The sequence below is a fragment of the Puma concolor genome, chromosome E4, assembly GCF_028749965.1.
Source record: "Puma concolor isolate L17-30 chromosome E4, mPumCon1.1.hap2, whole genome shotgun sequence".
Lineage (NCBI taxonomy): Eukaryota > Metazoa > Chordata > Mammalia > Carnivora > Felidae > Puma > Puma concolor.
The window spans coordinates 69,514,297-69,526,647 of NC_141683.1; the positions used below are offsets into that span (position 1 = coordinate 69,514,297).

A 12,351-nucleotide genomic window follows, 5' to 3' on the forward strand; every position below is an offset into this window, starting at 1 on the left:
GCAGGAGCAGGGGAGGGGCAGAGAGGAGACACAGAATCCGAAGCAGGCTCCGGGCTCTGAGCTGTCAGCACAGAGCCCGACGCGGGGCTTGAACCACGGAATGAGAGATCGTGACCTGAGCCAAAATCATGCAGGAGCTTTTAATTTAGATGAAGGCTGACGTATTATGTGTTCTGTCATAAGAAGTCTGGGCTATTTCAAGTTTGCAAAGATTCTCTCCTTTGTTTTTTTCTAGACGCGTAATAGGTTTAGCCTTTACGTTTAGGCCTGTGATCCATTTCAAATTACTGTTTTAGTTTGATGCGACTTAGGGGTCATGGTTATGTTTTTCCACGCAGCTGCCTACTGACTCTGACCTGACTGTGGGAAAAACTTTCCTACTGAATTACCGCACCATCTGTTTGAAAACCCATTGACTGTAAATGCAAGAATCTCTTTCTGTGCTGTTCCATTGGTCTTTACGTCTGACTTTATGCTGCTGTCTCTTTCTTACCACAGTCTTGACTATTATAGATATATAAGTCTCAAAATCGGGTAGTATAAATTCTCCAAATCTGTCCCTTTTCCCCCCCAAAATTGTTTTGTTTATTTTAGGCCCTTTGCGTTTCCATATAAAGTTTATAATCAGCTAATCGCTTCCTGAAAAAGAAGCTTGTTGGGATTTTGAATGAGACTGAATCTGTATATCAGCTGTGAGAGCAGAAGTTAAAAATTAATAAACTTAGTACACCTGTCCATTTATTTAGATTCATTTAATTTCTCAGAGTTTATTCATTTTTTAATTCATTTCACTTATAAGATCCACCTGATTTATTCAGTAATGTTGTGAGTTTTGGTGGAAATATCTTACACATCTTTCATCAACTGCATTCCCAAATAACTTATACTTTTTTATGTTGTTTGTCAATGTTTTTCATTTTGTTTTCTAATCGTTTTTATATATTGACCTTGGCTGGTTCATTTGTCATTCTCTTACTTGTTTTGCCTCCAAAAAGATCAATTTTCTAGATTAAATTTCTGCTGTAATTTTGAAGTTTCCATGTTTGTTGCTCAAGCGATTTTATTACTAATAGCCACAAATGTGTGATCCAAAGCTCGATAATTGCTTGACCTGATTCCTAAATTTGCCCGTGTTTTTTATGATAATTAAGGATTAAGTCTGCTTTACCACCTTTGTATAATACTTTTGCTGGTGAATTTGAAACCAGTGTATATTATGTTTATTGGAGGGGTCTCCGTTCCTTCTTTTTTCTTGGTCTTCTCAGTTCTGGGTGGTGGCGAAGAACGTCTTCCTTCTGGTTAAGGACAGTTCCATTGAAATTCGAGGCACAGGCAGAGTCACACAATCCATTTCAGAAGCCAAACCGAAAGGAAATAAAATCAAACCAAAAGAAAGGTTTGGCATTGGTGGTGATGCTTTTCTGCATGTGAAACTGAGTGGCCCATTTATAAGCCACCTCTTTCTGCTTTTAATATTAGGGCTCTTTTGGTTGTAAATGATGGAAACCCAATCCAGCTAAGATAAGTGGGGGAAACAGAACTCGTCCACATAGCAAGGGTCGTGAGAGCACGGTTGGCATTGGGCACGCTGGCTGTGGAACCTCGTTACGGGTTTCCTGGGGGAAGCTGGTTGCCTGCAGCCCCAGACACCCCCCAGCAAGAGAATTCCCTGCCGGCTCTGGTGGGAGAGTGTCAGGGGAGTCTGCGGTCGGCCCAGCCCAGTTTAGGACTCCACGCCAGAACCAACCAGTGTGGCCAGTTAGGAAATTAGATACTCTGGCCAGGCTGGGTTGTGAGGGCCACAGAGTTTTTATAAAGGTCATGACTTCAAGACCTAGAATGAAAATCTGTAGATAGGATTCTGGTACTCAAGTTAATTGACTTGTTAGTGGCTGGGTTGGGATTTTGAGTCATCTTTTCACGCTGAAAAAGAATCACCAGATTTTGTTAAATGCAAAAGGAACGCATCACGTTTTAGCCTGAAGACGTACTTACAGAAGTGGCAATCGCTTTGAGACGCATTAACACTGAATAAATGGTCGGGAGACATCCAAGAAGAAAGGTGTGCCCGTACTGTCCCCAAATCTGCAGGGCCGGTCATTCTAGTCCGGAAATATCCAGCACGTTCTTAAGCCGGGTGCACCTGCCTGCCAGCTGGCGCCGTTTCTTACCTTAGAGCGCTTTCCTCCCTGGCACCACATGATTCTTCATTTGGAGTTGGGCAGCGACAGCACGTCAGGTGGACTCCGTGTCCGCACTTAATTGGCGGACATAGTTCGGAGGCCAAACGTAGCAGTGTGTCACCCGACCCAGGAAACCCTCGGTAACTGATTGAGGGTGGGTGGTGACGGCAGTGAGCAGACCTTCCTTTTCCCCATCCCTGCTTGTCCTCGCTCCCTCCTCCAAAGATCCCTGCCCGGGCCACCAGGTCCTGTTTTGTGCTGAGAGGACCTAATGGGTCGTCACCCTATGAGGACAGACACCCGACAAGACGGCCGTCCGCCAGCCGCGTCTCAGAATTCAGAGCCCTGTGTCTAGGCTGTGTCGCTTCATGGGCCAGCACAGCATAACCACTGTGCAGGTTTCACTGCTCACCAGAGACCGGAGACCCAGTTAGCCGTTGATAAATGTTGAGGCCTTGAGGTTCTTTCCCCAGATATTTATTACCTCAGAGGATAGTCTTTTTACTCTGCTTGCTCTGGCACTGTTCCACCATCAGGAAGGAAACCTCACTCAAACATACGGTCTGATTTTCTTTCTTTCCTCTATGAAAGCCACACCACGAAACTGCTTATTAGCTCATCGAAGTCGTGGCCGTGGCTCTTTGATTCTCTTCTTCACACTCAGGAGTACATGGGTCACTCATTTCCCTGATTATTTCTACCGCACTGACACTTGAGAGAAAAACGTTTCAAGTCAGAGTCCCTTCTCCCCTAGATGTGTTTTAACAGCTTGCCTGAGATCCAGATTTCAACCTTGATCGCGAAGCTCTGCACGTGCGCAGGCCCTGTGCTGGGCTCGCAGATGCAGAAGTTGCAGAAGACGGGGCCCCTGTGCACAGAACACGGACTAACCTGGCCCCTTAGTTCCATCCACGTCGCAGGTGCTTCGCGTGCAGCCTTTGCTTAAAGGGTCTCGGCCGCATGACAAAGGCGGTGTGACTGATTTTATTAAAAACACCTGAACCTATCATTCCAGACCTTGTAGAATTTTTTTATTCTCTTAGGAACATCCGTGGAAGGCTACATGTATGGGCTGGTGAGACTCTGTACTGTTTTATTCTGTTTAATATTTGTGGTGATCATAAATTTTTAAACTTTAAATATTTGATTTCTGGAAAACTTGGTGAATAAGAAGCTACAGCTTCTCTTTTGGAGGTAGGCATAGTATGAATTTTGAATAAATACTAAATAAAGCAGATGACCAAACTGATTTTTAATTTGTTTGATCTTTTAAAAAGGAGGCATAACATCAGGGTGAAGGCAGCCCCCTCCTTGTTCGGCAGATTAACTGGCCCTCATGAGACAGCTACTTAGGAAACGGGTGACAGCTGCTGGTAGGGAGAGACTGGTGGGGGAGGGGGACAGGGGTGTAAAAGTTCACCTTTTCTCCTCTTTGAACTTTGAACCTTGAGAATGCACCACCTATTCAAAAGAATTCAAAATTGACAAAATAGTAATTTAAAAGTTCTGGAAGACCAAAATAATAGTAGTTACCTCTGGAAATGAGTTTTTTTGTTTGTTTGTTTTTTGTTTTGCTGATCTATATTTTCTAATATTTCTCCAATAAATCATGTTTTAGAATTTTAAAATTATTTTACTGCAGAAAAAGGAATTGTTTTAACCTGGTTATAAACAAAGCATGCTTAAAATGTCTTTACTGTTTATGATTTAGCAGTGATATTGGTATACAAGGACCCTTTCTTTATCCTATTTCAAAGTTAATTGGGCATTTCACTAATACCTACTCTATGTTTACCTTTGAAACCGTTTGAGAGGTACTTGGAAAAATGAGTCAAGTAAGTACATAGACTAGTTTTTTCAAATCCGCCTCTCAAACCGGGGTAAACATTGAGTACAGTCCAGGAAATGGGTTTCCTTCTTGAGTGGAAAATCCGCCCTGCCCTCTGTTTCAGGGCTCTGAGTCGTTGCCTAGAGAGAACATCCGTTCTGCCTTTATCTGACTCAGGGCTGTCCTCAGAAAAAGATAATGGTTGTAAACTCACTCGTAAAAGGTCAGAAACCTCATACGTGCTGAAGAGCCTGCCGTGCGTGGCTGCTTCTGTGAGCGTAGCTGCATTTCTGCGCGCCTCTCAGCAGCCCTGTCCTCGTGCCTGCCGGAAGCCGGGACGTCCACGTCCCTTTGGCAGAGGTTCCCCAAGCAGGCCGGCAGACACGTCAGTGCTGAGGCCATTTGTTACTGTTTGAAACCATTTCAGTGGCCCTACTCTTTGGTCTTTGTTTTCATTTTTGCTCGTTTTGTTTTGGGGACCAAACCAGAACGATTCAAAGAGCATGTGGAAAACCAAGCAAACTGGAACAGTTGGGGAAACTGCAGAACGGACAAGCTGGGGGCGGGGCCTAAAAAACACAAGCCTCAGTGATTAGCACATTGTGATAATGGCACAGGAACTGATCGTAGTATACAGTACATAACAGTGTCCCCCACACCAGTGTTGGAAACACGGTGGTCGATGTCGGGGCAGCTGGGAAGCCGTCTCCAGAAGTTCAAGTCGGACTCGCACGTCACACTGCAGGTGGGGGACGGGGGCGGGGGGCGGGGGGCGGCGGGAGAGTTTAAAAGTAAAATCTGAAACCATCAAAGTAGGAGGAGACCAGAGATTTGTCTGGAAGTTCAAGCGGGGCGTGCCTTGTTTCCTGTCAGCGCGAAACCCGGCAACATAAATGAAAGACTCAGAATCTGACACACGAGGATAAAAATTTCTGCGCTAAGAAACTCGTCAAAAGACAAATGACCAAATAAGGAAAATATTTGCAGTTAATGTCACCAAGGGTGAATCAGAACGACCAGAAATTGATGAGGAAAAGACCGACACAGAAAATGTTGGAAAAGAGGCTCTAGGTGAAGAACAGGGACAGACCCTTCACGGAAAAGCCAACGGGCTCGTCAAACGGAAAACTCCTCACCTTACTGATAATGGAAGAAAAGCAACTAAGATACTAGTCTTTGCCTGGCAGCAGGCAAAGGTCTCCGAACCTGATGATGCCTGTTGGCCGGGATACGAGGAGATGGGGGGCACAGCCCTTTCCCGGGACTGAACCGGATTCCCGCTGCGGCTGGCCCGGCGGCTCTGGGAACTTCCCCTGGAAGCACTCACGACAGCGGAGCGGACTCGACGGTGGCTCCGCTGTGAGGCTCTGACGGGTCAACTCGGAAGAGAGGAGTGTCTTCTTTTTTTTTTTTTTTTTTAATGTTTTATTATTTATTTTTGAGACAGAGAGAGACAGAGCATGAACGGGGGAGGGTCAGAGAGAGAGGGAGACACAGAATCTGAAGCAGGCTCCAGGCTCCGAGCTGTCAGCACAGAGCCCGACGTGGGGCTCGAACTCACATACCGTGAGATCATGACCTGAGCCGAAGTCGGACGCTCAACCGACTGAGCCACCCAGGCGCCCCGAGAGGAGTGTCTTCTAAACGTGCCGTCGGGAAGCAGGGGTCCTGTGTGCTCTGCTGCCGCTTCAGTCAAACACGAGGGAAACGCAGCGGCGTCCGTGCTCGTGTCACAGAAGGAAGACCTAACAGCGTCGACGGGAGGGGCTTCATTCACTCTGCGACTGCGTCGGGTCCTCGAACCTCGCGAGCACCTCGCGCATCCGAAAGAAGAACGACATCGGATTTTAAAAACAGGTGTTCGAGGGCTCGAAACACAAGCACGCCCTGCCTCGGCCTAAACAAGCAGCGGTCGAGCCGCTTCCCCAGACCTTAGATGCGTGTGTGGCCCCGGCGAGACCCCACGGGGCATCCCCCTGAAGGCAGCCCCCCCCCCCCACCCTGGTGGAGCTGCCCCAGCAGCTTCCTGCAGGTGCTTCTGTCCCCTTCCCGGCCACGCTCAGAACACTTTAGAATCCGGCTTTCTTTGCTGCGTGGATAGAGCCGTAAGCAGCTTGTCACCCGACTTTTACGGCGAACCTCTGTCCCCGTGGAAGGGGGGCACGTGGGGCGGGCCGCGCACCGAGCAGGCGGCTCCTTCCTCGGCCCGGAGACTGGGCGTCCTCACACGGTGTCCCCGCACCTGTCTGGTCTTCGCCCCTCTTCTCGCAGCGACACCGGTCGTGCTGGCTTAGAGCCCGTCCCGGGGGCTTCGATTGAACGTAATCGCCTCCCTAAAGATCTTTTCTCCAGTCACGGTCACGTGAGGCCCTGGGGGGCTGGGATATCCGCATACGCGTTTCGGGGGCACGGCTCGGCCCACCTCACGCTCACCAGCTCTGTGTCTTGTCCCCTGTTCTCAGGACCAGGTGATGTACGAAGCCCTGCAGCGGTCCCTCGGCCGGTGACCCCCCTTCCGACCTGACGCGGGTGGCGGCCCGTTCCGAGCTGAAGACGCTTCCCATCCACCAGCCGCGCGTGGGAACACCCTCCCCTCTCTTTAAGTAAAACACGTTTAACTGCTGAAATAAAATCACTGATAACTTTTTTTAAATAAAACGTTTATTTTGAACCGTTCTCAACTGTGCTGCGGAGAAGTTGCAATCACAGCAAAAAGAGCTTTTCTCCCGTGAGCCGTCTGAGGTACGTTGCCAACCTGAGGCCGCGTCACCCCCAGATACTTTGTTTCCTGCCGCCAGGACACCCCCACAACCGAGAAAGCAGCCGTGGGACCCGCTGTCCCGTGGCCTCAGGCCCCTTCCAGATCTCCAGCTGCCCCAGCTGTGCCCTCCTGCGGAAGGTGCTGGAGACCAGGTGAGTGTCTCCTTCCTCATCAGACTCAGCTGTGTCCCCGTGGCGTCCAGATTGTCCTCCTTCCACAGCCCCTCTGAGGCTTCCACAGGTCACTGCTCCGTCCTGAAAGCCCCACTCTGTGCTGTGTTTCTGCTACACCCCGGTTACCGCGCTCCCCACGGTGGGGTCCGCGGCTGTAGCCCCTCCCAGAGTCTCTCCTTCATGCTCCAGAAATGTTTATGCTACTTTTAAGAATGGACTTGATGAAGTGGAGGAAATACACCAGGAAAGCACACCAGGCAGATAAAACACCGTCCTTTTTATTGAGGAGCCCGCAGAAGCACGGCGACCTCTGCCGTGACCCCTCCCACAGTTGCCGCAGGTGCTGTTGCGTGGGGCAGGGCGCTGGGAGGACAGCCCTCTGGGACCCTAGGGGACGGGACACCGGGGCAGTGGAACGGCATCATGTGCTAGAGGTGGCGAAGGATGAAGGGCAGTTATTAGAGGCCGGAAGGTTTGGGGCCCTAAATCTGAGTAGTAGGTTCGACTGTTTTTGCAGCCAGATAGAAGGAGAGAGCCAGCTGGCAAATCATGAGAAAAGGCTAAGGTTTTCGTGGCACTTGAACGTTAGGTCTGAGCACCCTTCCTTTCAGTAGTTGAGCTCAGCCTGAGCGTGAGCGACCGGACAGGCCGCGTGTCCTTGAGCCTCACCGACAGCTGGGCCTGGGTGGACGGCAGGCTCTTACTAGGCGGGAGACCAACCCTCTAGGGTCACAGTGCGTGTTGCCAGTGCTTCTCCGGAAGGAAGGAAAGGTGCCACCACGTAAGCACGATGTGCAGGCTGCACACGGTCATGAGTTCTTGGTCCCCAGCTCACGCCGGGGGGCAGATGCCGCCCCCATTTCATCAGACAGAAGTGAGGTCCAGAGCTGGTTCACGAATATGGCTCTCTAGTTAAACCTGCCCAGCTTTTAGTCCACTTGTGAGAAAGACCCGGTCCTGTGTTCAGAAACACCTGGAATTCTGTCCTGTCCTCATGTGGAAACGCTCCGTGGTCTCCCTGAACGCTTGGTGCTGACGACCTCAACTCCTCGCCCAGGCTGGTGTGTGTGGCACAAACAGCGATGGCCCCCCACGATCTGTTCACCCTTCTTCCTCTGGTGACAGGGTGTGCTGAGAACAGTGACCTGACCTGACCCGGCCTGGCCTGCGTGGCCTGTCCCACCTGGGGCAGCCTGCGTGGAAGCCTTGGATCTGAGGCCGTAAGCAGAGCCTCTGGGATCGTCCCCAAAGACCACAACTGGTGTTGGAAAACGAAAATTCTGTGTGGCTTTTTAATGCCACCCTTGCCCTTTGCCAGGCTGTGCTCTGTGATCACAAACCCCTTCCACCAGGTACCTGGTGGCACCAGGTACTCTGGGAGGCAGCGGGGCCACAAGGGGTAAGAAGCCAAGGTCTCTGGGCACCTGTGAGTGGTTTTCTCAGACTCAGATGAACTGGACCTTTGTCTGGCTTAAGCCATTTATATTTTGGTCTCCGTTAGAGCAGCCAGACTAATAATGGCCTAGTTAACACAGTGTTCAGACCAGGAAAGAGGCAGTTGTGAACCAGCGCGAGCAGAGCTCTGACGCGGTAAGAGGAGGGCTGGGGCCGGGCGGCCGGGCCACACCGGGGCCAGGGAAGTTCTGAGAAAGTGAGGTCTCAGCTGAGCCCTGGAGGCCAGGATGGAAATGCCGGAAGGGAAGGAGCAACTTGAACTGAGAACAGACCTGGGGCCGGTGTCCCTGGGGAGCAGGTGGGCGTTCCCTTTCGTTCGCAGGTTATCGCCACAACCGCGCGAAGTCGTGTCCGCAGGAGGATCTTATTTCCAAAAGCTCAGAGTAACCTAATTACCCGATTAGTTACCTAATCACACTGTGCGTTTTTGACACACGCGTCTGCGTGGCAGGTGTCTCGCCGTCCAGGCTCTGCTGCCTGAACTCGGGGACTGAACACATTTGGACACAGTGGACGAGATCCTCACTCGGAAACTGTCCTGTTCGTGTTCCAAAGCTGAGAAGCCACGGATGCAGCCTAAGTTGGCGCCCTCCTCACTCAGACGCCGTCCGTGGTCCCATTGCTCTAGATGTGTAAGAACCGTGCCAATCGCTAGGGTCAACATTTGCCTTTTATCTTCAACTTACTTGTATAAAAACACAAACACGCAGCTAAACATTCAAGCCTTGCAGTCGTCTGACGCCCACCCCGGCTCGGCCGCTGAGCTCCCTGCCCGTCTGGTCTCCTCACCCAGCCAGGGCCTGGTGCCGGGGCGCGTCCAATGAAAGTGAATTCTCCGGTCTTACGAGGCCATCGCGAGGAGACTGCTGCCTGGCACGTGGCCCTTCCACGTGCGGACTCGACGTGGATTCATCGGGTCATAGAAATCTGACTTTGTCGTACGGAAACCGAGGCCGGGACACGTGAAGAGCCTATAACCCGGCAACTCACTCCTGCACGTCTACCCGACGGAAACGTGTGCACGTGTTCACCAAACAGCGGCAGAGTCCATCCCAGACCAGAACCAGGGACAGCCCCGACATCTGTCAGCAGTGGAGCGGCCGCTCGAGGTGTCCCAGTCACTGGGGTGCGACCCTGCAACCACACAGGCGATGCTCTCGGATCCCGGACCTCGCGCATCCTGCTCGGGAACGTATCAAGTTCAAATAGGCCACGGCCACGGATGCCATTAGCAGTCGGGCTGATGGTTACTCCTGGGCTGGTGGTGCCTGGAAAGGGTCTGGACCCAGTGCCCAGCACAGGGGCGCATGGTCTCTGTGGCAAGTCCTCACTCCCTGTGCTGGGCTCTTTCCTGTGTCTTCACCTCAAAGAATTTAAACTATCTTCCCAATTTTCCCTATAATTCACAATCCTTTATCTGATGTGATTTACAGTAAACATTTTGAGGGCACCTGGGTGGCTCAGTCGGTTGAGCGTCCGACTTCTGCTCAAGTCATGATCTCACGGTTTGTGAGTTCGAGCCCCACATCAGGCTCTGTGCTGACAGCTCAGAGCCTGGAGCCTGCTTCAGATTCTGTCTCCTCCTCTCTCTGCCCCTCCCCCCACTCATGCTCTGTCTCTCAAAATAAAAACATTTAAAAATGTTTTTCTTAATTAAAACTTTCAATAGTAGGAAACTGAAGATTAAGAACAGAGCATCAGTACTGAAAGTGGGGGTTACTTAGCCGCGAACAGCCACATGGGCCCAAGGCTGAGTTGACCTTCCTTTCCTCCGTTTTCCTTGAGACCCCTGGTGCTTTGCACACTCTGTCCCCCCATCCCATGGCTGGTGAGAAACTGAGGTAAAGAGGGAGGGAGCGTTATTTCAGTTGGCCTGAGCGCCAGTGCTGTTCTTTGCTCCCAGGAGCAGAGGGTGAGCCGTTGAGGGCGGGTAGACAGAAGTTGCCTCCTGGACCGTTTCCCCTCTTGGGTGTTGATATGACTGTGCAGCCGAGTGAGCCTTGCCCCGGGGCAGGAGGGAGGCTTGTCAGGTTGGGGCTCTCAGCCACAGAGGCCAGTAGTGCACGTTCTGTCATGGCCCAGAATATTCCGTCTCCGAAGACCACAGCAAGACAGAGGAACTCGAACGTGGGTCGGTCCCTCTGTCCCAGCAGCACCTGCTCTGCACCCGCCACCCTGCTCTCCCGCGCTCTGAGTCTTGAAGGCGGCTTCTGGTCTCCGAGTGGCAGTGAGGCCCTGCTTCCGTAGGAGCGTTTCTGAGAGTTCCCCAGACGCGGCCCTGGTGGCGGTGCCTTGTCCCGTTCCAGCCTCGCACACTGTCACACAGCGTCGCCCTTCCAGATCTCTAATTCTTCCTGTTGACACAGAGCAGGGCCAGCACCTGGGTCCCCTCAGCCCCAGCCGCCAGATCCAGTGCGTGACCCGGATGCTCCGTGAGGAAGAGGGAAAAACGTAAAAACCCGGTGCCTGCGAAGCCCATGTGGTAGGAAGGAAGCCGAGCAGGGACTGGCGACCCCATCTGTGCCTCGATGGACCCCGGCGCCAACCTCTCCCCCGCGCTCCCTCATTACCATCCTAAAACCCATGCCCAGGGCGGAGGTTTAACGTGTCAGCAGACTCACAGCCCAAGAAGAAGCAGGACCTTTAAAGTCCCATCTCTACGTGCTGACCTGTCCCTGCCTTCCCTCTTGACCCTCCCTGACCTCTCCTCGGGGACATGCTGACCTGTCCCTGCCTTTCCCCCCCCCAACCCCCCCTGACTCCTCGGGGCCCCAGTAAATCCCTGCCTGGAACAGCCATCAGCCTCTCGTCACTTCTGCACTGTTGGGTCACAGTGTCACTTCTCAGGTTAACACAGGGACCTTTGTGATACACCAGCTTTGGCCCCTGTCCCGCCCCCTCCCCTGACCACGTTTATTGTCACTCCAGTGAGGCGCATTGTTCTTTCACATGGAACCACTGCTGGGATGTCCCTGCTCCCTGGAACAGCCCCCCGCCCCCCCCCCCCCCCCCCGGGCCGAAAGTGCCTCTTCCCAAGCAGCCCCTCCCAATCCCTCCCTCTGGGTTCTGCACAAACTGCTTTGTGCCCACCTGGACTGTGGCGCCCACACCAGATCAGCTCTAAGCGCCGGATGCGAGTTCTCGTGTTAATTCAACACACGCTTCGTGAGCCCTGCCTCACGTCTGCTGACTTTCGGGTGCCTCCTTGATTCTTAGCTCACGAAGAACTTCGATGTTGAAGTAACGAGCAGACCTTTCAACCCTTGCTTCCAGCTTAGATTTGCTTATTAAACAGGGACTCACTTGCTTCCACTATCATCATACGCTCTGCAGGGCACAGGTTTGGAGTATCTGTGCTTTAACACAAAACGTCACGGCTTTGCCATTCTGCCCGGTGGCCTGGGTTGGGCATGCAGAGGAAGGTGAACTATAGACATTGTCTTACTAAAACATCAAAACTGAGGAATAGAGTATCTTCCTTTTATATTTGAGAAAACTGAGGCCCAGAGAGGTTAAGCAACTTGCCCTTGGTCACACAGCTAACAAGTGACATCTGGGGATTCGAACCAAGACTGGCTTAAGTCTAAAGCCTCTGTCCCCCTACATCCCACTGGCTGCTTTGTTAGGAAGTGGAATTCTGTGTCGTGTCTCCTGGGTCTGTAAGAGGTCCTGCCTCCATTAACTAGTATGACTCGAAACAACGATAAGCTTTTTAAAATAATGGATAACGTTTCTTTGAATTCAAGCAACTAGCATCAGAAGCCTCTAGGCGCGAGCCACTTGTGAACTCTCCAGTTGTGAAAAACAACCGCCTGTTGAAATGACTGTCGGGTTGCAGGTCAAGGTCTATGGAGCAAGATGTAGCCACTGAGGTAAAAACAAATGTGTGATTTAGCGATTTCCTATGGAAACTTTTGAATACATATGGAAGAACAGTACTTGGTTAAACCA

At 51.7% G+C, this 12,351-nt stretch overlaps 1 protein-coding gene across 4 annotated transcripts in view; it reads left to right on the plus strand.

Moving 5' to 3' along the window:
* Positions 1–6,687, plus strand: part of NVL (nuclear VCP like) — a 92,251-nt gene extending 85,564 nt beyond the window's left edge. For all 4 annotated transcript variants that reach the window (XM_086693913.1, XM_086693912.1, XM_025926285.2 and 1 more), the window contains one exon: positions 6,474–6,687. In XM_086693913.1, coding sequence (XP_086550039.1) covers positions 6,474–6,518 — 45 coding nt within the window. In that variant the 3' untranslated portion in view covers positions 6,519–6,687. The remainder of the gene's footprint in view (positions 1–6,473) is intronic.
* Positions 6,688–12,351: the final 5,664 nt, after the last annotated feature.